The 24,073-nt window shown below is 62.4% G+C and overlaps 1 protein-coding gene across 1 annotated transcript in view; it reads right to left on the bottom strand.

Annotated features, from left to right (window-relative positions):
- Positions 1-3,851: 3,851 nt before the first annotated feature.
- TAFA5 (TAFA chemokine like family member 5) overlaps positions 3,852-24,073 on the bottom strand; it is a 158,302-nt gene continuing 138,080 nt past the window's right edge. Inside the window, exons 3-6 of the mRNA XM_068971565.1 lie at positions 10,574-10,782; positions 5,363-5,428; positions 5,040-5,079; positions 3,852-4,054 (exon numbers count right to left, since the gene is read on the bottom strand). Of these exons, the coding sequence (XP_068827666.1) occupies positions 3,852-4,054; positions 5,040-5,079; positions 5,363-5,428; positions 10,574-10,782 (518 nt within the window). The remainder of the gene's footprint in view (positions 4,055-5,039; positions 5,080-5,362; positions 5,429-10,573; positions 10,783-24,073) is intronic.

Genomic DNA, 24,073 nt, shown 5'->3' with positions numbered 1-24,073 from the left:
ACGTCACTCCGACCTGTTCAATGCGGAGCTGACATTTAGAGTGATCTAGATTGAGACACAAATCCTTCTATTTCATTTTTCAAGGCTGATCTTTAACAAACATCTGTGCCAAATGTCGTATTTCACGCCCACTGCGGCGCCCAGAAGCCATCAGAGCTGCCACGTGGGTGGCGGGGCCGGGCGGGGGACGGGGGTCACACCTGGCCGCAGCGAGAGGGCAGAGCCGGAAGACATGACCACAGGGCGAGGTTTGGGGTGACTAGACCCCGGGCACGAGGGTCAGGCCGGGGCGGGCAGAGTGGATGCCAGGGGCCTGCCATTCTGGATTGGAACCAGAGCCGCGCTGGGTTAGGAAGAAGGTCAGCACCCTGACGACTTCTGCTGGGCTCACGCTGACTTAAGTTCCGTCTTGAATATATGATCTGACTTTTCACAGAACAGTAAAGAAGGATCAGGCTTACCTTTGTCTTTTATGAAAAAATAAATCACTAGGCAATGAAATGCCATGTGTAAGGTTACAAGGACATCGTAAACCAGCAGGAAAAAACCGTGTTTTTGATGACTTTGCCAGTATTTCTGCCCAATTAGTTCATGAAACGTGGAAATGACAAACAATATTAATTCAAGCAGCTCTTCTGGGAGCTGGGGATGACTCTGAACTTCATCCATCCTTATCGAAAGCTCACGTGGACAAGATGAGAACTTGCGTGCTTGTAGGACCTCAGGGGCACTCCTGACCAGGGTAGAGGGCCAGGGGGAGGTGGAAGGCCCTGGGCAGCTGTGGCCAGTGTGCAGGCTGGCTGAAACGGGCAGTGTGCTGGGAGCGATGCCTGCTCACTCTAGAACAGCTGTCCTGATCATCAAGAGGGCTCTCTGCAGGTTCCTCTGTGGGGATGCACACTCTCAGGCTCCCCTAAGGATCGCAGAGATCTGCGAGTCTTTGGAATTCTCAGATTCCCGCCCCCACATCCGTCTGAGCGGCGGGACTCGGGTACCTGGCCAGTGCCTGCTGCCCCCAGCCCCGCCCCAGGTTCTACAGACAGTATTCTCATCCGTTTGGCCAGCAGCCACTTGACCTCACATTCCAAGCACCGGCCATCCCTGCAGCCCCTGAAGCTGCCCCTCCAGGGGTTCCTGAGGGGCGCCTGCTGACGCCCTGAGATCTGGGGGCCATGAGTGCTGTGCCCCAGTGTCCAACACAGAGCCCACAGGGACGTAGGGCAGAGGGGAGGAGGCACTGGCGATACTGCGAACTGATCATGTGACCCAGCGGCCTGTGCGGTGCGAGGGGAGGGCCACCCCAGGGCCGGCTAGTGGGCAGAGCTCAGCTGGCCCCGACCCTGGCCCACTGCTCTCTAGCAGGCCACCTGTCAGCTCTGCGGGGCCAGGAGCACCCAGCCCCACGAGGTGGCCCGTCCAGCGCCCACTGGCTCTTTCCACTGGACACAGTTCCTCCCGTTTCAGCCCTTAGCACTGAAGTATTTAAAATCGAAGAACAGCTGTTCTGAAGAACACGGAGGCTCGCAGCACAATTTCGGTAAAGAGCCACCCACAGGAAGCACCCCATCTCAGAGCGGGCCAGGAGTGCCCAGGAAACACGGTGGGCTTGGTCAGACCTGCTTTCTGGCTTGGGGCACGTTTCCGCAGAGGACATGAAGCCTATCAGTGCTCGCGATGCGATCCTGCCGGGCCGCCATCTACGTTTGTGTTTACACACGGAATCTATTAAAATGTCCCGCTATTATCGCTGTGATGAATAGCAGTGATTCGAATGAACGCAAAATGGATTGCAGACAGGGATCGGAGTCACGACGGGGTATTTTTCATTGTTTGGCAGAAGGAAGAATAGGTGAGGCGCAGGCACCATCTGCTTGTCTTTTGACAGGTTAACCCCAGACCTCCTGCACGAAGGCCTCTCCCCTTTGGGAGGGTGTCTTGTGCACGGTGAGGAGGGCTGCAGCCTGACCTCCCTGCTGGGCAGCTGGGTCTGCATGGACCCCAATCTCCCCCTCCACCCCTGACTCTCTGCTCCAGCACCTCCCAAGACGCAGTGAGGCATCTGGACCCAGGACCAGGTCAGAGGATGCCCAGCGGGTGCTTCTCGGAAACAGAAGACACAGGGAGCAGGCCCAGGTGCTGCTGAGTCCTCAGGAGGAACCCTGCCTGCCAGACGGTGCCCTGGGGCCGGTGAGCCTTCCCACCAAGTAACTTGCCTGCTGGGGCTGCACTGGGTGGGGCGGGGCGGGGAGGTGGGGCACGGCAGACGAGAAGCCCCCAGGGCTGGGAGGTCCAGGAAGAGCCCTTGGCGCACAGGGCAGGTGGGGCCTCTCGGGGTCCCAGGACACCCGCCTCGGGGACCAATAGGAATTCAGGATGGCCCACCTGGAAAGACGGCCCAAAGGAGGCTCACTGCGGCCTCTGCTCGGCAAGGCCACTTGTCACCTTGCTCCCTGCTCAGATATCAGTTTTGCTTCATTCATTCTCAGAAGAGCAGTGGGAAGGTGGTGATAGAGGATGGGATGGTTGGATGGCATCACTGACTCCATGGACGTGAGTCTGAGCAAGCTTCGGGAGTTGGTGATGGACAGGGCAGCCTGGCGTGCTGCAGTCCATGGGGTAGCAGAGAGACACACACGACTGAGCGACCGAACGGCAACAAGGCTCAGCGACAAGTGCTTCCAACTGCTGGGCCGGCCCGCTTGGGAGCAGAGAGGAACATGGCGTCACCAGCCGTCTGCAGGAGCGCTGGCCGGTGGAAGCCCACACCCGGCAGGCGGCTGGCACCCGGACGCTCTGGGTCATGAGACAGGCCAAGCGTGCGTTCCTCCGTGAAGGGGACGGAGTCTACTGTTCCCAGGGCCCCGGGGTGGGCTGACCTGGGCAGACGGTGGACGGATGGCCAGACAGTGGGGGAGAAGGCCTTCAGCTGTGAAGAGAGCGTGGCCTGCGGGATGCCGGTCGGGGGAGTGAGGCACCGCAAGCAACGCCCCCCGAAGCCCTGGCCCCGGGGGGGCAAGGCCCTGCCACCTCGACCGGGGAAGGAGCCACCTCGACCGGGGAAGGAGCCCCCTCCCCAGGGAAGGAGGGATGGACTCACACGGGAGGCAGCAAAGCGGGGCAACGCCCGCAGACAGTGGAGCGCGTCAGAAAGGCGGTGGGAGTCCCTGGGTGCCCAGGGGCCTGGGGAGCCTGGGAGGGTCAGGGGACCCTGGGGACGAGACGGAAACCCAGAGCCCTGCTGGGCTGCACTGTAGGGCGTAAGAGAAGGCACAGCCCCCCAGGGAGGCTGAGGGTGGGGCGAAGGGCGCAGTGCAGGCCCCCAGACCCTGAACCGCATCCTTTACCCAATGCGGGGTCAGCCACCCAGAGCCGGATGTCACCTGCCAGGACCTCTGGGCTCCCCTCCAGGACCACGGCCGCCACCTTCCCTGCCCGGGAGCCTCCACGGTGCCCCCACGAGGATGCTGCCCACCTTGTGCTCAGTGAGTCTTGGTCCTTCTCATCTGGGTGCGGCCAGGCCTGCCGGGTGCGGCCGGGAGGGGTCAGGACGGGGTCACCCGTCCCACCGACACTCACCTCTCCTCCCTCCCCTTGCAGCCGGCGTGTGCCTCTGGGCCTCCTCCTGGGCACCACAGAAGTCTCCGTGCTGCATCCTGGGATGGCTTCCCTTCAGGCTTCCTGGGGAATCCTCAAGGCGCTCCACTGCCTGACTCCTGTGCCTGCAGGGTCGCCCCGCAGCTTTCTGGAAGCATCTTCAGCGTGGCTCACACTGTCCTCCATGGAGGAGCCCTCTTGGGGCGTGTCTGGCCACTGTGGGTTGTGCTGAGGATGCATGGTGTCCCGGGGTCCCTTCATCCTTCACCCTCATCCCCGTGGACCACTTCGTCCACAGCCTCCGGAGGACAGGGCTCCCAGAGCAGGGAGCGGGCCCACGGCTCCTGAACCCGGGAGGACGTCCCAGTTACGGACTCCAGGCTGGTGGCCCCCGCCCCACCCGTGAACTCGGGGCTGGCGTGGAGGTCCACTGGGTCCCCGCTCTGGAAGGTCTGGGCCGCTGTTTTCCAGCTCCGAGCGCGTCAGCTGAGAAGTCAGATCCACTCTGATGTCTGCATCTTTGTAAGTGACCTATTTTTTTCCCTCTGAGTTTTCAGGATGCTGTTTTCATCTCCACGGGCCTGAGATTTCACGCTGACATGCCTCGGGACGGGGCTTTCTTCACTCATTTCCGGCCGGCGGTGAGTCCCTGCACACAGGACACCCAGGCTTTGAGTCCCGGGAATTTCTTTAAAAAACACTTCTTTGATAATTCCTTCTTCGTTTGTCTCTATTTTTGGATCTTATAGTCTCTAGACCCCCTGAATCGATCTTCTAATGTTTTTTTTTTTTTCTTTCGTACTTCCTATCTCTCTCTTTTTTTTTTTTTAATTCTCCTTCTGGCTTTATGAGACCTCTTCAATTTTATGTCCCACACATTTGCCAGAGTTTTAACAAATTCTGTTACACAGACACACACTCATACAGGTAGGTGCTGTCTGCAAAGACAGATACACACATCACGTGGCTTGTGCAGGTATGTGACCCCCGCATCTCACAGCTCTTGAAATATGTCGTGTTTCCAGGAAGCTCCAGCCTCATACAGACAGCAGCTGCCGCGGGCGTGGTGGGGGGTGAGCGCCCTTGGCCGCGAGCCTGGCGGGCGCACTGGGCACCTCGTGTCTGAGCTGCCTCCTTTCCGTGGCCTGGGCGCTCGTCTCCTCTGAGCCCCTCAGCCCCGCCCTCAGCTTGTGTGTGTCTGCTCTCTCTCTCCTCCCACCAGTGAGGATCCTGCCATTTGAACTCAGACAGGTGGATGGGGCCGTCACAGGGGGCCTTGGGCCCCAGCTCCCAGCACGCAAGCTTCTGCACTCGGCTTGGCAGGCTGGTGGGGGGCATAGAGCACCCCCCACAAAGTTCCTGTCCATCTGGAATGTCAGAATATGACCTTCTTCAGAACTGGGTCTTCAAGATGGAGCGAGTTAAGGTCTTTGGGATGAAATCACCTGTCAGGAAGGGTGGGCCCCACATGTGATACTGGCGTTTCTATAGGAGGAAAGAGGGGAGCTCAGATACCCAGAGAGGAGCTGGCGCCTTCGTGGGGGATGTGGCCTCAGCCCGGGAGCCCCCAGGGCCGCAGGCAAACCTCAAGGTTGGCAGGACCCTTGACCTTGAACCTGTGGCCTCCATGCCGTGAGGGAAGTTCTCTGTGGCTGTGGGTCACCCAGCGCGGTCACCGGTCACAGCAGTCGTGGGAAGCCGGGACCCCGGGTTTGCAGGAAAGAGGCCCCACGCCCTGCCCACACCCCTGGGAGTGGGCGGGTCTCACATCTCGGGACGTTCCTCCACACTCGGCGCTGGCCTCCCGGGGCCCAGAGGGGCGCAGCTCTGAGTCCTACAGGCGTGAGCCTCTGGGGGTCCAGGCTCCCGCAGGGCGCACAGCTCCTGGGTCAGGTGCCTCCATTTCACAGGTGGGGGGCCCTGTGTCCTGGCCCCTGAGGCCGGGGGTCCGAGGGCAGGCCCGGCCAGTGGCTCCTCGGGGGTTCAGCATCCCCGGGACCCTGAGGTCACAGGCCTGCCCTGCTTGGCTTTGCAGCCGCACCGAGCCAGGGATCCATGCCCCCAATCCGAGCTGGGGAGCGGCACCTCCTGCCCCAAGCTGGGAAACTGCGCCCCCGCCCGGTGGACTGTGCCCCCACCCCGAGCCGGGGAGCTGTGCCCCGCCTGATGGACTGTTTCCCTGCCCTGCGTCCCTGTCCACCCAGGCATCTCCAGGGCACCCAAGTGGGAATCATGCCTTCTGCTCTCTATCACGGTGAGGCGAGCCTGGCGCGGGCAGCTGCACAGTGCCCCCTGAATGCCCTTTGAGAGCCTGAGCCCCTGCGAGTCCAGCCCTGATGGGGGCGGCACACAGACCCTGGCTGACGAGAGGCCTGAGCCACCGCTGCCCTGGACAGCAGGCCACGGCCAGTCCATCTCGGGAACCTCAGTGGGGGCCATGCTAGACACACACGAGTCCCTTGGGTATATTTTGCATCCAAGGATGCAGAGGCTTCCAGGTTGACGCTGGACTTTCCGAGGACTACCCCCTGGTGTGTCAGAAAAAAAGAGATGTGTGGTTCTAGGTTGAGGAGGTGCTGAGCCCAAGGGGGTGGCCTGAACAAGGCTGGCCGTCACTGGGATGGTGAGGACAGAAACCAGAAGGGCTCCCTTCCCCTACACGGGGCCAGCTCCTCAGTCCTGGGCCAGGGCCATGGAGGCTGGATGCTCAGCGTGGATGAGTGACAGCAGACGAGCCCGGCCGGGATGCCTGGGGGTCAGCGCGTGGGGTGCTCTGGCTGGAGAGCCTGGCTGCCCGGCCCAGTGATGGCCAGTTCACGGCAAGATGAGGGTTGCGAGGTGATGACCCATAGGCCACTGGGCACCTCTCCTGGTGTCTAGGGGAGCACCCTGGGCACCTGTCCATGCCTCAGCACCATGCATTCCGGGCCTGGGGCACCTGGGCTCAGGCAGAATCCGGGCGTCCAGGCTGGCTCCTGGGAAAGTGCTCTCGGTGTCACAAGCTTCCACGAAATCCAAGGTCCTGAGCAGACTGCACAGACCCCCACCCCTGGCCAAGAATGCCCCTCACGCTCCAGAGCATGGTGTCCATGCAGAACGGGATTAAAACGCGGAGCTTAATCGCCGGTTTGACAGACGAGTTCAACCAGCCGGCCTGTCCTGGTCTAGGAGGCGCTTGTTACAAGGCTCACGTTCAATACAGAGACACCGCCCGTGGTGACGGAGCGTGGGTCACATCGCCCTGGGCGCCACCAACACCCAGGTGCTGCCTCAGCCACTCGTGTTTGCACGGAAGCCACGAGTGGGCGGGGCGCTCACACCCACCGGCCCCAGCCTCTGCCCACCCCTCTCACCAGCCCAGTCAGCTGCTGTCAGCGGCTGTTTGGTTGCCAAGGAGAGGATGCTGCTTGTGACCTTGGGGAGGGCCCGCGATGTTCACCTTGCCCGGTGTGGACCAACACGACAGAGCAGAGACAGATGGCTAAGGGAGCCCCTGAAACAGGGGTCACGGGGGCCCCAGAAGCCAGGCTCCCCACACCCGGTGTACCCCCAGGATGCCGGGTCCCCAAGTCGCCATGGCAACTGGCCCTGGTACCCGTGTAGCCTCACCCAGGGGCCCTGTGTGCATGTCACCAAGCAGCTCTCACCCTCAAGATGGGGATGCACCCGAACATTTCTATTCTATTTCTTCCTCCTTTTAATGCCGATCGTGAGCCACTAAATTAACTTCACGACCCACTAATGGGGTGATGACCTGCACTTTGCAAGGCGGTGATCCAGGAAATGCAGGCGTCAGCGTGCACCCAGGGCCTGGGTGCTGCTAATCAATTAATCAATTGATCACAAGCAACTACCTAAGACCTGAATGGGGGGTGGGGATGGTGAGACCCCCCCCAAGGCTCGTGCCTGCCCTTGGCTCGCTCACAGTTTGCTGGGGACACGGAGAAGGGAGCAGCCACGGCCACGTGGAGAAGGAGCTGGGGCGTGACCAGGTAGGGGCGGGGGGTGGCCACCTGTGGACACAGCCCGGCTGCAGGGCGCTGGGCTGAGGCCTGGCTGCTGGGGTGGAATTAGCCATCTTGTGGCCAAGTAATCCTGAGGTCTCCTAGATTTCTGTCCCCCAGCCCCCGCCACGGAAAACCAATTTATAGTAAAATGTGAAACTCCACGATGCTAATTTGCCAGCTGTAAGAGGCCTGCAATTCAATCCTATAAGAGGATTACGTGCTCCAATTATAAGGTGTTTGGGTCAAGAGCTCGCAGCTTCTCTTATAGCTCAGCTGGTAAAGAATCCACCCGCATTGTGGGAGACCCCAGTTCAATTCCTGGGTCGGGAAGATCCACTCGAGAAGGGACAGGCCACCCCTCCCGTATTCTTGGGCTTCCGCTGTGGCTGCGCTGGGAAAGAATCTGCCCTCAATGCAGGTAGACCTGGGCTCGATCTCTGGGTCGGGAAGGTCCCCTGGAGAAGGGAATGGCTACCCACTCCAGTATTCTGGCCTGGAGAATTCCAGGGAGTGAATAGTCCCTGGGGTCGCAAAGAGTCGGACGTGACTGAGTGGCTTTCACTTTTCACTTTGGGTCAGGAGCTCAGGTAAGCATTTAAGCACGCTTGGAAAACAGGTCTGCACAGGGCAGGGTCACCTCTGTAGACTCCTGGGAAGACGACGGAGCCCGTCGGCCCCCAGGGTTATTGCCTGGTCGCTCTGTGTGGCCTGCCAGTGTGAGGACACGGAGCCCGCTTCCTGGGCGGGGCTGTGACACTCAGGGCCAGCACACGGGCGGGAGGTCAGTGTCGCCGCACACGCCTGCCCCTCGGCCGTGCCTCTGAGTGGAGGGCCGCCCCCGGGAAGTTGAGGGTCCCTGTGCGTGCACGCGCCCCCTGGACCTGCCCCATGCGTGCTGGGTCCTTCCGCCTGGGCCGCGGGCTCCACGGGCTCTAGCACCAGGCACCCCCCAGGGAGGGGGGGCTACAGGAGCCCCAGGAAACACGTGGGGCTCCTGACGAGCCAGGGCCACGGCTGCACTGCACAGACCCGGCAGATTCAAGCCTCCGCTCCACGGCCTGCCGACCCCTGGCCGTCGGCATCTCTGTCTCTCCCAGTCGTAGTTTTCACGGCTGTAAAACCGAGATGATGGTTCTGAGCCCGGAGGCCTGGGGGATGGAAAGGAACGCGCGTCTGCCCCTTCTCAGCAGAGGTCTTGGGGTAAATCAAGGACTCGGGCTGTGCCCACGGGGAGAGGCCAGCCTCAGAACCCCGGTGTGGCAGGGCGCCAGGAGGGGCTGGGGGCTTGATGAGAGGGGCACCCCGATTCACCATGATGACACAGCAGGTGCTGCCCGTGCCATGCAGTCTGGAGGGCAGGCCTGACCCTGCGGCAGTGCCCCACCCCCACGCCTGCCGAGGCGCCCAGGGCCTCTGGAGCCCTGCCCGAGCCTCCCCTCCTCTGGGGGTTCATTGAAAACCCCCAACACAGCGTCGCCTGCACCAGGGCTGGCCCCAGCCCCGGGGAGCCCACAGGGACCCCCAGGCCTCATGGATCTGGGGATGGTGACCCCAGGGCTGCCAGTCTGCATGTCCCCAAGGCTCCGTCCCCAAAAGGGCACAGCACGCAGATGGGGACCTTGGAAAGGCCACTCGTCTCCTGGACTCTGGGGGAGGCAGCAGCCCCAGCTCAGAGCCCCTTCCGCTGCCGGAGTGGCAAGGCAGGTTCAGGGAAGGGGCTGGTGGAGACAGGTCTCCGCCTCCATGCTGGACACAGAGAAACAAGTGCAGCTGACGATCAGACAAGCGCGCGGCTGCGGCTCCAACTGGAGACCTGGGGATGCTCGCTGAAGCTCGGCTCTGACCCCCTCGAGGGGCCGCCCTGCTCAAGACCCCCGCCGCCCAGACCTGCAAGGGGGAGGCTGCCGGGAGGGCCCCCAGGCCCGAACCCCCACAGTCACAAGAGGCTGCCAAGGCATCCATGGGGCAGTGGGGGCCCTGCATCAGATTTACAGCCCTGACCTTGGTAGGTGCCCCACTCAAGCTCAGAGCTGACCTCTGGCCGGCCACGGGGCAGGGACCCACGGCTCCCCGCAGAGCAGCTCGGCCAGACTAGCCTCTTGATGGTGCTGCTGAGAGAGCCCACCTGCGCTCTCATGCGGAGGCCGCGAGAGCGGGCGGAGTAGGCTTTCCTCTGGCCTACTCCCGAGGGGCTGTGGCCCCCGCCTCTCTGCCTGGGGGTGCCAGCAGAGAACCCCCAGGCGCTTCCACGAGGCCGCTGCTCCCCGACCTAATGTTCCCCGCCATCGAGGTGGGCATCATAGCCTGGGGCCCACGCCAGCCCTCAGCCTGCTATGGAAACCTCAGGAGGATGAGCCCGGATGAGGGGCGATAATTGGCCTGCGGAGCCAGCACTGAGCGTGCCAGGCCTGCGGAGCCCCAGAGCAGTCCCCAGGGGTCACGGCCGGGCGTCCCCAGCTCTCCTGGCCCTCACTGTCCCCACGCTGGGGGAACGTTCCTTTGGAAAAGGAATCTCAGAGAAAACATCCCTGCGACCGCTCTGCCTTTCTCGCCTCCAGCCCACGGAGGTGAGCAGGGGACCCAGTGCTCCTCTTGGCGGATCCAGGAGGGACCCGGGGCCCCCCAGGGTTCTCAGAGCCTCTGCTCTAGACACCTGCCCGGGGCGCCTGCATTAGACCACACCGCCCCCTTCTTTCCTCTTAAAGGCCCTCTGCCCAGAGGTGGGGTCTGAAGCCCCTCTGTGGGTTCGAACTTTTCCTGCAGCCTGGGGCTGGAAGGACATCGCCCAGAAATGAGACATCCCCCCACAACGAGCTCATGTGGGCGGAGCAGCCTGGAGGTGCTCTGTGTGGCCTCTTGGGCCGACAGGCACTCAGTAAGCCCGTGATGCTCTGAGCAGCCAGGGGACAGACCCATCCAGCCGCAGAGCTGGCAGCCTCCCTGCGTCAGGAAGCCAGGGACCAGCTTCTCACCGTCGCCGGTGTGGGGTCCACCCCCGGCCGCGCCTGCGCGGGCCCCTGCACCCCAGGACAGCCGGGGGGCTGCGCACTCACCGTGGTGGTCTTTATCCGCCCGCCGGGCTGCGTGCACGTCCAGCCTGACCGGTTGATCAGCAAGTCGCAGCCCTCCCCCTCCAGACACGGGAGCATGTCACACCACCGCTTCGTCCTGATGATCCGTGCTGGGGACAGAGGGCAGAGGGCAGAGGTCAGAGGGCAGCGCCGGCTGGGGGCGGGGCGGTTCCCACGCTGCCCAGCGCCCAGCCCTGGCCTCGGGGACGGGAAGGCCGGGCGGGCAGCCTCCGGGGCCAGTCGGGGGGCCAGGCCGGGCGCCGCCCCTGCCCTGGGCTCCCAGCCGCCTGCTCGCTGTCCGTGGGCAGCTCTGACGTTGGTCACTCGGTCAGCAGGGACCGAGGGCCTCGGGGACAGTGTCAAGGAGCAGCCAAGGCACCTTCCTGGAGGGGACAACATCGTTCTCTCCTGCGCCCGGAACCCAGGTGAGAGCACGAAAGCCTGCCTGGTCAGGACCCCCTCAGATGTCTTGGGAGCCACCCATCCACAGGTCAGAACCCAGGGGCTGGGTCAGGCTGGAAGGAGGCGGGCGGGGGCGGCGGGGACGCCTGGCAGATCTCACAGTGGCCGCAGTGCTCCCAGAGCCTCAGCCACAAAGGAGACCCCCAGGGGACGTCCCGGGGGCGGGGAGCCCCCAGAGGGCGTCCCGGGGGTGGGGAGCTCCCAGAGGGCGTCCTGGGCGGGGGTGGTGAGCCCCCAGAGGGCGTCCTGGGGTGGGGAGCCCCCAGAGGGCATCCCGGGGTGGGGAGCCATCAGAGGGTGTCCCGGGGTGGGGAGCCCCCAGTCCCGGGGGTGGTGAGCCCCCAGAGGGCGTCCTGGCGTGGTGAGCCTCCAGAGGGTGTCCTGGGGGTGGGGAGCCCCCAGAGGGCGTCCCGGGGTGGTGACCCATCAGAGGGCGTCCCGGGGTGGTGACCCAGCAGAGGACGTCCCGGAGGTGGTGAGCCCCCAGAGGGCGTCCCGGGGTGGTGACATCAGGCCTTGAGTCCTTGCCATTGTCAGCTGGGGAAGGGACAGTAGACCCCTGGGGCCACTAAGCCCCTGATGACTCCAAACCTACACTTCTGGGAGGAAAGGGGTCATGTTCTCTCTTCCTGGGAAACCCACCACCACTCTGTGGCTGTAGTGGGGGGCTGGGGACCCCTTACTGATGGAAAGAAACCCTGGAAGGAGGGGCTATGTGATGGAAAGAACACAGATCATATTCGTGGACATGTCATTAAAGGAACCTAGGAACCACGGGTGGTTTCTGAATTAGGACCAAGTGACCCTTGTCCTTCCAGAGGCGATCACTTTGGTGGCTGCAGACATGGGCAGGGTGCAGCCCACAGCGCCCCACGCTGCTCTTCCTATGCCTCGAAATTCTTAGTAACCTTTAAAGCATCCTGGCGCTTCTCTTTGCACAGAGGACATCACCACCAGCCCTGCAGGCTGCGACTGTCCCTGCAAAGCAACAGGGGACCTGGGGGGCCTCACTCTGTGGGGGGCCTGGGCCTCAGGGCCCCTGCAGGTGAGCAGGCCTCAGTGAGTCTTAACAACGGCTGCCCTAGGAGGCGGCCTGGAAGACAGACAAGGACGGCATCCCAGGTGACCCCTTGGTGCCAATTCTGACAGATGAGCAGGAGCTGCCTGAACACAGGGGAGAGTGTCCTGGGACCGATTAGTGATGCCTGCCTTGGGCACAGCGGAGGGCCCTGTGGTGTGTGCTGCCCCATGGCGCCACCCCAGCAATCTCACTATCTGTGGCCACCGGTCAGCCATCCTGAGACCAGCTCCATTCCAGGCCGAGCTATGGACGGAACCGTGACCCACCAAAGTCACAGCACGACCCCAGGATGGCTGGGCTTGGAGATGGGATCTTTAGAGATCCCGTTTAACTGAGGTTAAATGAGGTCACAAGGGTGGGGCCTCCCCCCACGGAATCAGTGCCCTTAAGAGAAGCGACCTCAGTGAGACCAGCCCCCCTGTGTGGACACAGTGAGGAGGAGGTCCCGCCAGGAGCCCGTCAGTGGCACCAGCACCACAGCCTCCCGCCTCCGGAGCTGCAAGTAAAGGAGTTTCTGCTGATCAAGCCCCATGGCCTCCAGTTATCGCTGCAGCCTGAGCTTAAGCAGACAGCCCAGAAGACCCCACGGCTTGGAAAAGCCCCTCAACCAGCTGAAGTCAGAGCAGAAAAACAGTCTAGCTGAGCGGCAGCTCCCGTGGAGGAGGAGAAGGGCTTTGCTCCTCCGACGGGTGTGGGGGATGCCCCAGAAACGGCTCCAAGACGAACAACAAAAGCCACCTACCACCTCTTATCCCTTGGAGCCCCTAGGGCCGGTGGGGACAGATGGCTGCGCCCCCCAGCACGCCCCCCTCAAGCCTCCTCTCCTTGTTTGCACTTCATTCCAGCGGAAGTCCCCAGTGCACCATTTTGGTGGCAGTAAAAGACACACAAAAACCTTGTTGTTGCAACAAGCGCAAACCTTAAACCCATGAAGAAGCAGCAAGATTGAAACACATGCCCTGCCAATCCCTAGAAATCCTGCGTGCACAGCACAAAGATGGAGACGAATTAAGGAAAGAAGGGAGGGTTTCCCTGGGATCAACTAGGACACATGGGGCGAGGAGAGGCGCACGTGTGTTTAGAAGAGTCTGAATCTGTGCTCCCCTCTGTGTCCTGGGGCTACGCCCAGGGAGATGCTGTCAGCCCACTGTGCCCGGCTCAGAGATCTCTATCGGGGGATGAGGACCCAGCCCCTGGCGTGCCCAGGGACCAGAGCAGGAACTTGGCCTTCTCAGGCAACAGGCATGCTCCTCGGCTGCATGAGGGACATGCAGGCCTGGAGGCAAGGAGGCTGGGGTGAGGCCCTGCTTGGAGAGGCCACAGCCATCCAGAAAGCGCTCATCCCAGACCAACGGGCAACGTCAGAGGCCTGCCTCTGACGTCGACGCTGCCCTGGCTGGTCTGCAGGACCAGATGATGGAGTGGGGATGGATTCAGTCTGCCCTGCTGTGCCAACCAGGACCTTGAGACCGGGGTGCCCCTCTCAACCCACCATGGGCTCCGTCCTCCCCGGGAAGCTCAGCGACCGTGGGACAGAGGAGAAGCTGTAGGTGGAGTACCTGGCCCAGGGCTGGGCCAGTCCACACCCCAAACACACGTCCTTCACAGTCGAGTGAGGACAGAAGCCACTCTTGGCCGCTGACCGTGGCGCCAGAGACGGTGGACAGATGCTGGGCGAGACGGAGCCAGCCTCCCCACAGCCAAGGGCTGGGATGCCTGCTGGTCCCCTGGAGGCCGCCCCCAGGCTGCCGTGGGCACAGCTCCAGGCTCTTGGTCAAGGCCACAGGCCCCGTCCATCTTCCCTGAAGCTTCACGTGAGGGCTGCTTACTCCAAGCCTCCATGCCCTCCGGGAGATGGGGGCACACAGGCCCCACGGTCACGGGCAGCCCCACAAATGGGACGGGACATTTGAAGGTCAGGGAGAGGGAGGAAAGCGTGAGGGGGGAGGGATAAGGCAGGGGGAGGGACACAGGGCCTGGACACACACGTTCACACGCGCACACACATGTGGATGCACGCACAAGGATGCAGAGGCCCTGGACGGAGCACACGCACACGCCTCTATGTGGGAGACGGCTCATGTATGCACAGCTCCATGCACAGACATGCACGCACACGCACGCACACGCACGCCAGGTGGCGCTGCTGGTAAAGAACCCGCCTGCCAAGGCAGGAGACGCAAGAGACGCAGGCGCAGTCCGTGTGGAAGATCCCCTGGGGGAGGGCATGGCAACCCACTCGTCTTCTTGTCTGGAGAGTCCCGTGGACAGAGGAGCCTGGTGTGCTACAGTCCGTAGGACTGCAGAGTCGGACACGACTGAAGTGACCTAGCCTGCACGCACACACACGAATGCCTAGCACACACATCGTCGCCACACACGTGGGACCACTGTGCGGGCCTGCCTGGCAGGCAGCAGGCATGCGGACGTGTGTGCAGGACAGACAGACACACCGATTCCCTGACCACTGCCCTGTTCCTACCCGGCGAGGTGGCCTGGTGTGTGGGCGCCAGCCCTGCTGAGGGCGCTGGCCGGCCAGTACCAACCACACAAGGCCTTCTGTCGGCCTTGGGAGCTCGGCTCAGCCAGCCCCAGCCCACTTCCTGTGGGGGCAGTTGGCGACGCAGGGCCGGGCCACCGTGTTCCAGGGACAAAGGGGCCTTTCATGCCCACACGTCACCACCTCATCTCTGGTCCTGACGTCATGGCAGCTCTCAGCTAGGGAGGGCGTTCCCTGGGGCAGAGGAGGTCCAGCGAGCAGGATGACGTGGGCGACAGGTGGGGCCCGCAGTCCAGCCTGTGCCGGTGTTACGACCAGGGGCGCTCGGCCTCTGCAGGCCCAGCACGTGGGTCTCCTGTGGCCGCATATCCAGTGCCTTCCGAGGCACAGGGGAAGGCGGGTCCATCCACGCTGGGCCTCGGGGCCCAAGATGGACCAGCTCTGCCAACCGGAGCCCACGACGGGTGCTGCACCCGGGGACCCAGCCTGGTCACACTCCTCTCCTGCCTCACACACACACATTCGCACACAACACATGCAGCTGCGCAAATACTTCACTCACACACATCAGCATACACATGCCCACATGCACTTGCACACACATTTGCACACGTTTGCACACATCACATACAAATGCTTGCATGTGAGCACACACATCTGCAAACACACGTCTGCATGTGTGACAGTTGCACATGCAGTCTGCACATGCTTGCACAGCACACATCTGCACACACACACTTGCACATCCACATGCACTAGTGCACACACTTGCACACGTTTGCACACACCACACACATTTGCATGTGAGTACACGTCTGCACAGGCAACACTTGCACATGCAGCCTGCACATGCTTGTACATACATGTCTCATGTGCTTGTGCAGCACAGCCTGCACATGCACACGCTTGCACACACGTCTGCACACACACACACATTTGTATACACAAGCACTTCCGCACAAGCACTCATGTCCACAGGGTGTGTGTGAGAATGTAGGCCTGCAGAGTCACTCTTCCCTCCTGCAGCCACGTGGGCCAGGCAGAGGCTGGTTCCTCCTCTCCGAGTGCCCCTCTGTGAGAACACCCGGGTAATTCCAGGCCCAGAGCCTCAGTCCCGGCCGCCGTCTCCCCAGAAGAAAGCCACCCCTGCAGCCCAGGTGCTCATGAAGGACCTCGTGGGACACAGAGGACCAGCGTCTCAGGCGGGGAGGGACCTGGAGCCTGGGAGTGGAGCAGGGCAGGGCCCGGGGTGTCCAAGGGGCTGAGAAGCGGGGGGCCTAGCTGGGTGCAGGTCATGAACACGTCAGGGACCAGCTCAGGCTGGTCCCGGTCAATCGGCTGAAGGGCCAATTGCCAAAACTGTGGGGACAAACTGTCCCTGCAGTCAAAGACAGACCGCAGGAGCTGCAGAATGATGGGGGCCGCACAGAGGGGCCTGGGGACATCTCCTAGAGCAGACGGAGTGCCGCAGATCAAGGGACAGGGCAGGCCATGCAGAACCCCAGCGGGGACCCTCAGGACAGGTGCCACAGGGACATGGTGCGCCTGCCTCGGGGCCTGCGAGGGGCGCCAGCTCCTTCCTCCTTAAGAGTCAGACGCACCCTCCCACCCCTGGAGCCCCCACTCTGAAGGTCAGCCACCTGGGGTCAGAGGAATTTGGGGCCAAATTCACTCAGATCTATGGCCAACCAGTGAGAGATGGGGAATTGCCTGAGTGCATTACACCCTAAAAAGCTAGTGCGGCTTCACACGTGCCATTTCTCAGGAGCCTGCAGAAGACCCAGAGTTGGGCTCAACTGGAAGAGACCAGCAGCGTCTCTCCTGGGAAGGCCCGGGAGACGGAGCCTTTGTCTTATCTACAGACAGTTCCTGAGTGCTTGCCCTCACTGGGCCCAAGAGGGGCCCCAGCTGGCTGGCCCTGGAGTGGCAGGGTCCACCCTCCAGGGCCACTACTCTGGAATTTTCCACCTCAGCAAAAAAGACAGCCTGCATGAGGCAGGAAAAGGGCAGGAGGGGCCGGGACTGAGGCAGAAGCTGCAGGCCCTGAGCCCGGACTCACTCTGCTCGAAGAGGACCCTGAGCTTTCCCCAGCATGCTCCTCGATAGGCCCAAGCACACCTTTGATTGCTCTCAACCTTCTAGGCCAGGGTCTCGAGGATGTGTGGAGGGTCTGAGTGGACCTCAGACCAATCAGCTCACCAGCCACGAGAGCCTCTTACGGAGGCTGTGTGTCCAACTGTGACCCCGTGGGTGTGTTTGTGTATATGCGTGTGTACGTATGTGATGTGCACAGGTGTGGCCATGTGTGACACCTGAAGCTCTCATGCAGGGACGAGCTGCATGGATGTGGGGCCCCTGCCCCTCCCCACAAGGGCATGTGCGATTCTGGGACCCCTTTCTGCTCCCAGCACACACAAGCTCCAAAGACGGGGAAGCTCAGAAACGCACCTCTTCCAGACCCCTTTGCCGGTCCCCCCGCCCGCTCCTGCAAAACTGAGGACATGGATGGACAGGCAAAGCGACCTTGAAGACACCAGGGCTGGTGGCTGGCATGCGTGCTTGGACTGTGGCGACGAGCGTGCCGCCCTCCGGAGTCTGGACAGATGGACGAGGACGCGTGGCGCTAATTGGCCCGGGATCACAGAGACCGTGCTGCTCCGCTCAACGCCCGCGCCCTTTGCTGGTCGTAAATTGTATGGTTCCCTTCGGAATAAACTGTTTCTTCACTTCCATTAACACACGAGTCTGCTTACTTTACTCAACAGCTCGGAAAAATGACTCATCCAGAGCAAAACTGGTGGGATTCCAGAAATCTCCGGCCACACTCCCAGATGCAGCCATTAAGGGACTGCGTCCGTCCAAGATGGGGAGGCTGCATGTAGCAGCGATGTCCCTGGCCCCAGAGTCCCCCAATTCTCACTGGTGCGGAGCGGTCAGGCCACATCCACACGTGGGGGAGGGGCGGCTGGTGTTTAATGTGAGCAGAGACAGTAACTACACACACACACACAACCCCCCCCCCAAACACACACAACCCCCCCCACGCACACACACACACAACCCCCACACACACACACACAACCCCCACCCCACACACACACACAACCCACGGGGGCCGGATGCAACTGAGATGTGCATGGGTTTCCAGAAGAGTCCCCCACACAAGGGGCTGGCACAGGCCCTCAGGATGGAACCGAGGTGCCCCTGTTGCAGGAATGTCTGGAGGTCCCCAGAAGGCCCCGTCTTTCTGCTCCTCAGGGCAGCACGTGGGGGCCCCTCCTGGGAGCGGTCACCAGCTGAGGCAGGAAGGCCGGGGGGGCTGGAGGTCAGAGGGCACCTTGGGTTGGGGGGTGCTGTTGGAGGGTGTTCCCTGCCAGGCCACTCTCAGGCCGGCCCTCCTGGGCAGGAGGGCTCTGAGGAGGGGGCTGGGGGCCCGCCCAGGGAGGCCCCGCCCGGAAGATGAGCCTGGGGAGATGAGCCTGCCCAGCTGGGCCCCCTGGCGGGCTCTGGTCTCCCTGCATCCCCCCCAGAGATGGGCGGCCCTGTTGCTACTGCTGCTAAGTCGCTTCAGTTGTGTCCGACTCTGTGTGACCCCATAGACGGCAGCCCACCAGGCTCCCCCGTCCCTGGGATTCTCCAGGCAAGGGCACTGGAGTGGGCTGCCATCGTCTTTTCCAGGCGGCCCTGGGCTCAGGAGAACTCCAGCAACTGTAACACCTGCTGGGACCCGCACACTTCTGGGAGAGATCCGCTGGGCCCTCACACACTCAGAAGCAGCTTCTGCGTTCCAGAAACTCCCGTCTGAAACACCAAAGCCCAGGCACACCCGGAGAGCCCACCTGGCGGGGCCGAGCAGGCAGGGGGCTCCTGGGGGCTCCAGATGGAGCTGCGGGGCTCGCAGGCTCTGCTGACCGTGGGGCCAGCTTGCCGCTCCTCCCGGGGACGCACAGGCTTCCTTGCGGATGGACGGACAGCTGACCGTCACTCACGAGGAGGCGATGTGACCAATCCTCTCATGCACGGGGGTGCAGAAGCTCGGAGAGGTCCAGAACTGTGCCAAGGTCACAGAGCTGCCGGAGGGGCGAGGCGGGCACTGGAGTCTACTCAGCCCGACTGCAGCCCTGACTGACTCCACGTGGCCGAGGCCAGGACTCGGCTCCCCAGGCTGGTTGGCAGGAGGAATGTGACTCACCCAGAGGGGAGGCCGGGATGCGTTCAGAGCCTGACCCACCCCGCGGGGCTGAGTCCCAGCTCTGCTACTCACGGCTGTGCCCCCGGGAGAGCCGCCTGCCCTGTCTGGGGCGTCCGTTTCTTCACTCTCCATGGGATGAAGGTGCCCACAGGGTGGGGGTTGGGGGGCTGCTGCAAGGATGGGGCTGACATGAGAGCCAACTGGAATGAGCTGGCCAAGGTACCCCCTGCCCCCTGCCCCGTCGCGGTCCACGCTCTCAGGGTTATCACAGGCTGGGACAGCGAAGATAGCGGCCAGTGGAGTGCTGCGGGTGGGCGGCTGGCCCTGTGGCTGGCGGGAGGGTGGGGGCACAGGGCCCTGGCTGTCTGTGTCAGCGTCCCGCACTCTCAGGGGTGGCCCAGCCACAGCGAGGAACCCCAGCCCTGCTCCAGGGTGCTCCTGCCCCCAGGCACGGTTAAGGGCCCCCATGCAGCTGCCCGACCCCCCTCCCCCTGTTCTGCCGGCCCACGGTCCTGCTCCCCAGAGGCACTGGCCGAGACCAGCTCAGGCCCCTGCCGTCCACCACGCCACTCCTGAGAGAGCAGCTCAGCTCAGCCCTCAGCACAACTTCCCCCTTGTTTGGCATTCTTTTCTCAGGACGCACTCCTGAGAGGGGTATGACGGGATCGAGGGTCTGAGCGTCTCCATGGCGCTGGACACGTGCGGCCAGGCTGCCCGGCAGGTGGATGAGACCCTGACCATGCCTCACATGACCTTCTCGGATGTCCTGAGTATGGCCAGTCAGGCTGCAGGCCTCTCCGTGTCCTCCGTCCCGTCTCCGGGGGGAGTCGGCACCAAGTCGCGGCCGGCAGGCGGGTCTGCGGCCATCACAGGAGGGGGTCGGGGGCAGCTTTACGACGGCCTCGGGCCTGGGATGGTGGCTTGTCCCCCACTCTCCGTCCCCAGAAGCGTCCGGAGGGCAGGGGACAGACGGGGTCCAGGGGCTCCCACCGCACTGGACGCACAAGAAAACCCAGCGTCATCCCACCCTCGGGGGCCTCCAGGCGGGCTCTCCAGAGACCCGGGTGTTGGCTCTGGGCTGCTCCAGCCTGGGGCCGGCTGGGCCTGGGTCAGTGGCCCGAGGACAGGGAGCCGCTTCCCAGGCTGACCGCGGGGTCTGAGGCCGCTTGACAGTCTCACGAGGGTTTCTGGTGTCCACGCAGACACAAGTTCACGCTCGCATATCAGGAGCTTCTGAGCACTCCAGGGCTCCGCTGGGTCCCTGATAATCAGAGCACACAGCAGGCGTCCGCCGGGTCTGCGACTGCGGGCGGGCTGAGCTCACAGCCCCCGCAGTTTAGAGGGCTGATTTCACCCCCTCCGCCGCCCCCAGTGTCGGGCTACGCCTCTTGTGAGAAACGGGTATGTGAGATTGCCACCAGTGGTCCCAAAATAGGCTCCGGGCCTTTGCCACGTTGATTACGGCTGACAGCCGGGAAGGGGGGTCTGTGAAGGCACCGCCGCCTTGAATCACAAGCCCCTGCCGCCCACCTGGCTCCAGCGTGTTCGGTGGGCCCAGATGTCCCCGCTGGGAGCGTGGCGGGCGTCCTGATGCAGGCGGGGAGGGCCGGGTCTGGGGGGCTGGGCTGTGCGAGGGGGTGGGAGAAGGGACACAGAACCCGAAGGGACCCAAGACCCCGAACTCCTGGCCCAGGGCTCCCTGGGTGGACCCGAGGGATGGAGCTCCAGGCAGAGAACCCTTCCCGCTACAGGGCCAGCCCCTCAGACTCCTGCTCCAGCCTCCAGCTCTGGGGCCCACCTGGTGCGCGCTGGACCTTGACCCCAGGATGGAGGGACACTGGGGGTGACCGTCTGTGGACCCCGCAGGGGAAGTGTTGTGGGTTCTGCTGGAAACGTCGCGAGGAGATGGGGAGGAACAGAGCGCCCTGGCGGGGACGTGGAAAGAGCTGATATAGCCACACGTGGCCACATCTTTACTGGACAGTAAAGCCCACGCCTTTACTGGACAGCACGGGCCCCATGGTGGTTTAAAGGCCGCTGTGCTGAGGGGCACAGAGGGGTCCCTGAGGGCTCCAGGGGATGGAGGCGGCCGGCCTGAGTCCACAGGAGCAGGTCGCCGGGACGAACAGCCCTCCCTGTCCCAGCCTTCTGGAACCTTCTCTGACGCTGCCCGACCTCCGCAAGCCAGCCGGGGCCTCTCTGCGGTCCAGGGTGGCCTCTGTGCCCGTCCTGTCCGGGGCCAGGACTCAGGGGCTTCTCCGAAGCAGCCTATCTCCTCCTTGAAGGGCTGTCCCCAGGTCTGGCTCCGGGCTCCCTGACCTGCTATGGTCCCCTCGGTCACACGGGACAGACAGACGTCAGTGAGCCAGCCCAGAGTGTGAACCGTCCTCTTCCTTCGCGGCAAAGGCTGGCAGCAGCTTCCTGGAGCCTTCTCAGGTGACCCGAGAACTGCCGGACCAAATGGGAGGGCCCTGTCCTCCCCCGGAACCGAGACTAGACCTCCAGAGAAGCAAGTGGGCTGGGAGTGGGCGCAGCTCAGCTGCTGGGACCCCTGAGCTCAGCTGGCCTGTCAGCCTCTGTCCCCCAGGCCCAGGGGGCCAGGGTCGCTGGCTCAGGCTGCGCTCAGCCCACCTGCAAGGCACACCCAGCTCGAGCACGCAGGCCTGTGCTCGGAACACAGACAGGCAGGGAGACCCACTGTCCCCGGGGACGCCTGGGGTCCAGAGGCCCCAAGGCCACACTCCGCTTTCCCAGTGGCGTCTGCGCCAGAGGCCGAGGTTGTGGGCCGCACCAGGCTGGCACACGCCAAACCCAAGACCCGGGGATTCGAGGAGAAGAGGCGAGTCCTCCTCCCGGTCACTCAGGCTGAATCTTTCAATCACCCGGCAAAGAAAAATCGGCAAAACCCCGATTATGTTTTAAAATTAGACAAAAATTTTCTTTCGACAACTTCTAGACAGCGTAATTTAGCGAGCACATTCTCGATAATTATTTTTTCTTTAAATAGTTACAGTAGAATGGATTAATTTTCAAGACGAGTCTGATTAGCGTGATTCATTAGCTGCCTGGGCACTGTCCGCACCGGAGTGCAAGGTCAGAGAAGTCCCCTGGAAGACTGGACACCGGCCCGCACATGTGGCAAACTCTCCAGATTTGGGTAATCAGATTAGATTGAGAGAAAACCCACAGTTGTCGCAAGCTACCTGCTTCATTATCTCATTAGGATCAAGAAATGTACGTGGAGGGGGAAGAAAAACAATCTTTCTTGGGCAAATTCCCATGAACTGACAGAAGCTCCTTGCAAGAGCAGACAGGAGAGGCAGCCCGGTTTCCAGTGTAACTCATGACCGGGAGAGCGTTTCCCCCGGTTCCGGGAGGCCATGGGGCTCCTGGGGCAGCAGGAGGGTGTCAGGCCCTGGCTGCATGGGGACATCACATGTCCGTGTGCAAAGAGCTGGACACGCCCTCATTTAGGGCGGCCACCTGGGCAGCCGGGTGCCCACAGGGCTGGGGGCTGTGCTCGGGGCCTGTTTCCAGAAAATGATGAGGCCACCGTCCAGGGGAGAGGTCTAGCCTCTGCAGGAGAGACGCTGGACATGGTGGGAGACGCCGAGGCTGAGAATGCCGTCTGCTTTCAGGGAATCCAGGCCCCCACTAGGACTCAGACCTATCACCTTTCATGGACGACAAGGCCCATGAAATATCTAGAAAACCACTCGGCCCATTCATCTCTCCTTTCATCCATCCACCCTCCACCCACCTGCCTATCCACCTATCCATCCATTTATCAACCCACCCACCCTCCCATCTGTCCATCCGTCTGTCCACCCATCCACCCATCCACCTACCCATTCATTTATTGACCCATCCACTCTCCCATCCGTCCATCCAATCTTTACTGTGTGCAGCACCCTGAAACTCTTGAACTTGCCTTCCTTTGCCCAGTGGTGAGACGTCTGGTCACGCCTACTGAGAAAGGCCAAATAACCCAGTGCTCAGGGACCCCCTGTCCTCCTGCCCCCCGGAGCAAACTTCAGAGGGAAGAGGAGGGAGGGAGTGACGTTGCTAGCTGAATCGACCCCACCCTGCCTCCCTCTGACTCCTGCACAGCGGACATGTAGCCAACACACGGCGTCCCAGGCTTCCTGCCTCCCCCTCCTCTCCTGTGGTCCACTTGGCGGTGACAGAAGGAGCCAGGGGCAGCCCGTGGGCACCTAAGACTCTGCCTAGGCTCTTTGCCCCCTGATGTGAAGACCACTGGAAGAGACCCTGATGCTGGGAAGGACTGAGGCCAGGAGGATAAAGGAAAAACAGAGGATGAGGTGGTTGGATGGCATCATCAACTCAATGCACTTGAGTCTGAGAAAACTCCAGGAGATGGTGAAGGACAGGGAGGCCTGGCGTTCTGCCATCCATTGCGTCGCAGAGTCGGACACGACTGAGTGATTGAACAATTGTAAACAGGGAACCAGCGAATTTCCACCCATGAACTGGAGGTTCCAGCGGCTCTTGAAGGGTTTCCTCCAGACGGCACTCCCTGTCCTCCAGCAGCTCAGGCCTCTCCTTCCCGATGGGCTCAGAGCCCCTCTCCCTGTCCCCGCAGGAAGGGAGGCTGTGAGGCCTGGGGAAAGCAGGGAGTGGGGAGACAGAGGCCCGGAGGCAGCTTGCTGCCCTACAGTCCGCAAGCGGCCCGCCCCTGGGGCCTCTGTCTTCACGCGCGGCCGCGCCTCCTCCCATGAGGACCCAGGCACTGGAGCAGAGCCTCCTTGATGACCCCGTCTTAACCGGTCGGCTTTGATTACACGGCCACCCAAGGCCACAGCCATAGACCCATGGATTAGAACTTCAGTGCATCTCTGCGTTGAGCCCAACCTACTACAGATGCCCTTCCTGGGGTGCAGAGGAAGGCACCTAGGGCAGGCCATGTCCCACGTTCATGTTCCACATCCCACTTAGGAGTGACCCGCACAAGGTCCCCTGGCCCCAGGAAATGGACTGAGCCGTGGACAGGCTGCCAGAATCCAGGGTCACGTGAACTCAGCACGGAGCCCCCAAACCGGAGGGTGTGGGTGTTGGATCAGGCACTGGGGAGATGCTGTGTTCAGAAACCACGCCAGGATCGATCGAGTTGGTAAAAAGGATAGACTGCTTCCAACTAAACCCAAT

This window comes from Capricornis sumatraensis, chromosome 4 (assembly GCF_032405125.1).
Source record: "Capricornis sumatraensis isolate serow.1 chromosome 4, serow.2, whole genome shotgun sequence".
NCBI classification, from domain to species: domain Eukaryota; kingdom Metazoa; phylum Chordata; class Mammalia; order Artiodactyla; family Bovidae; genus Capricornis; species Capricornis sumatraensis.
Note: the sequence above shows the minus strand (reverse complement) of the source record. Positions and strands in the feature narration are given on the sequence as shown.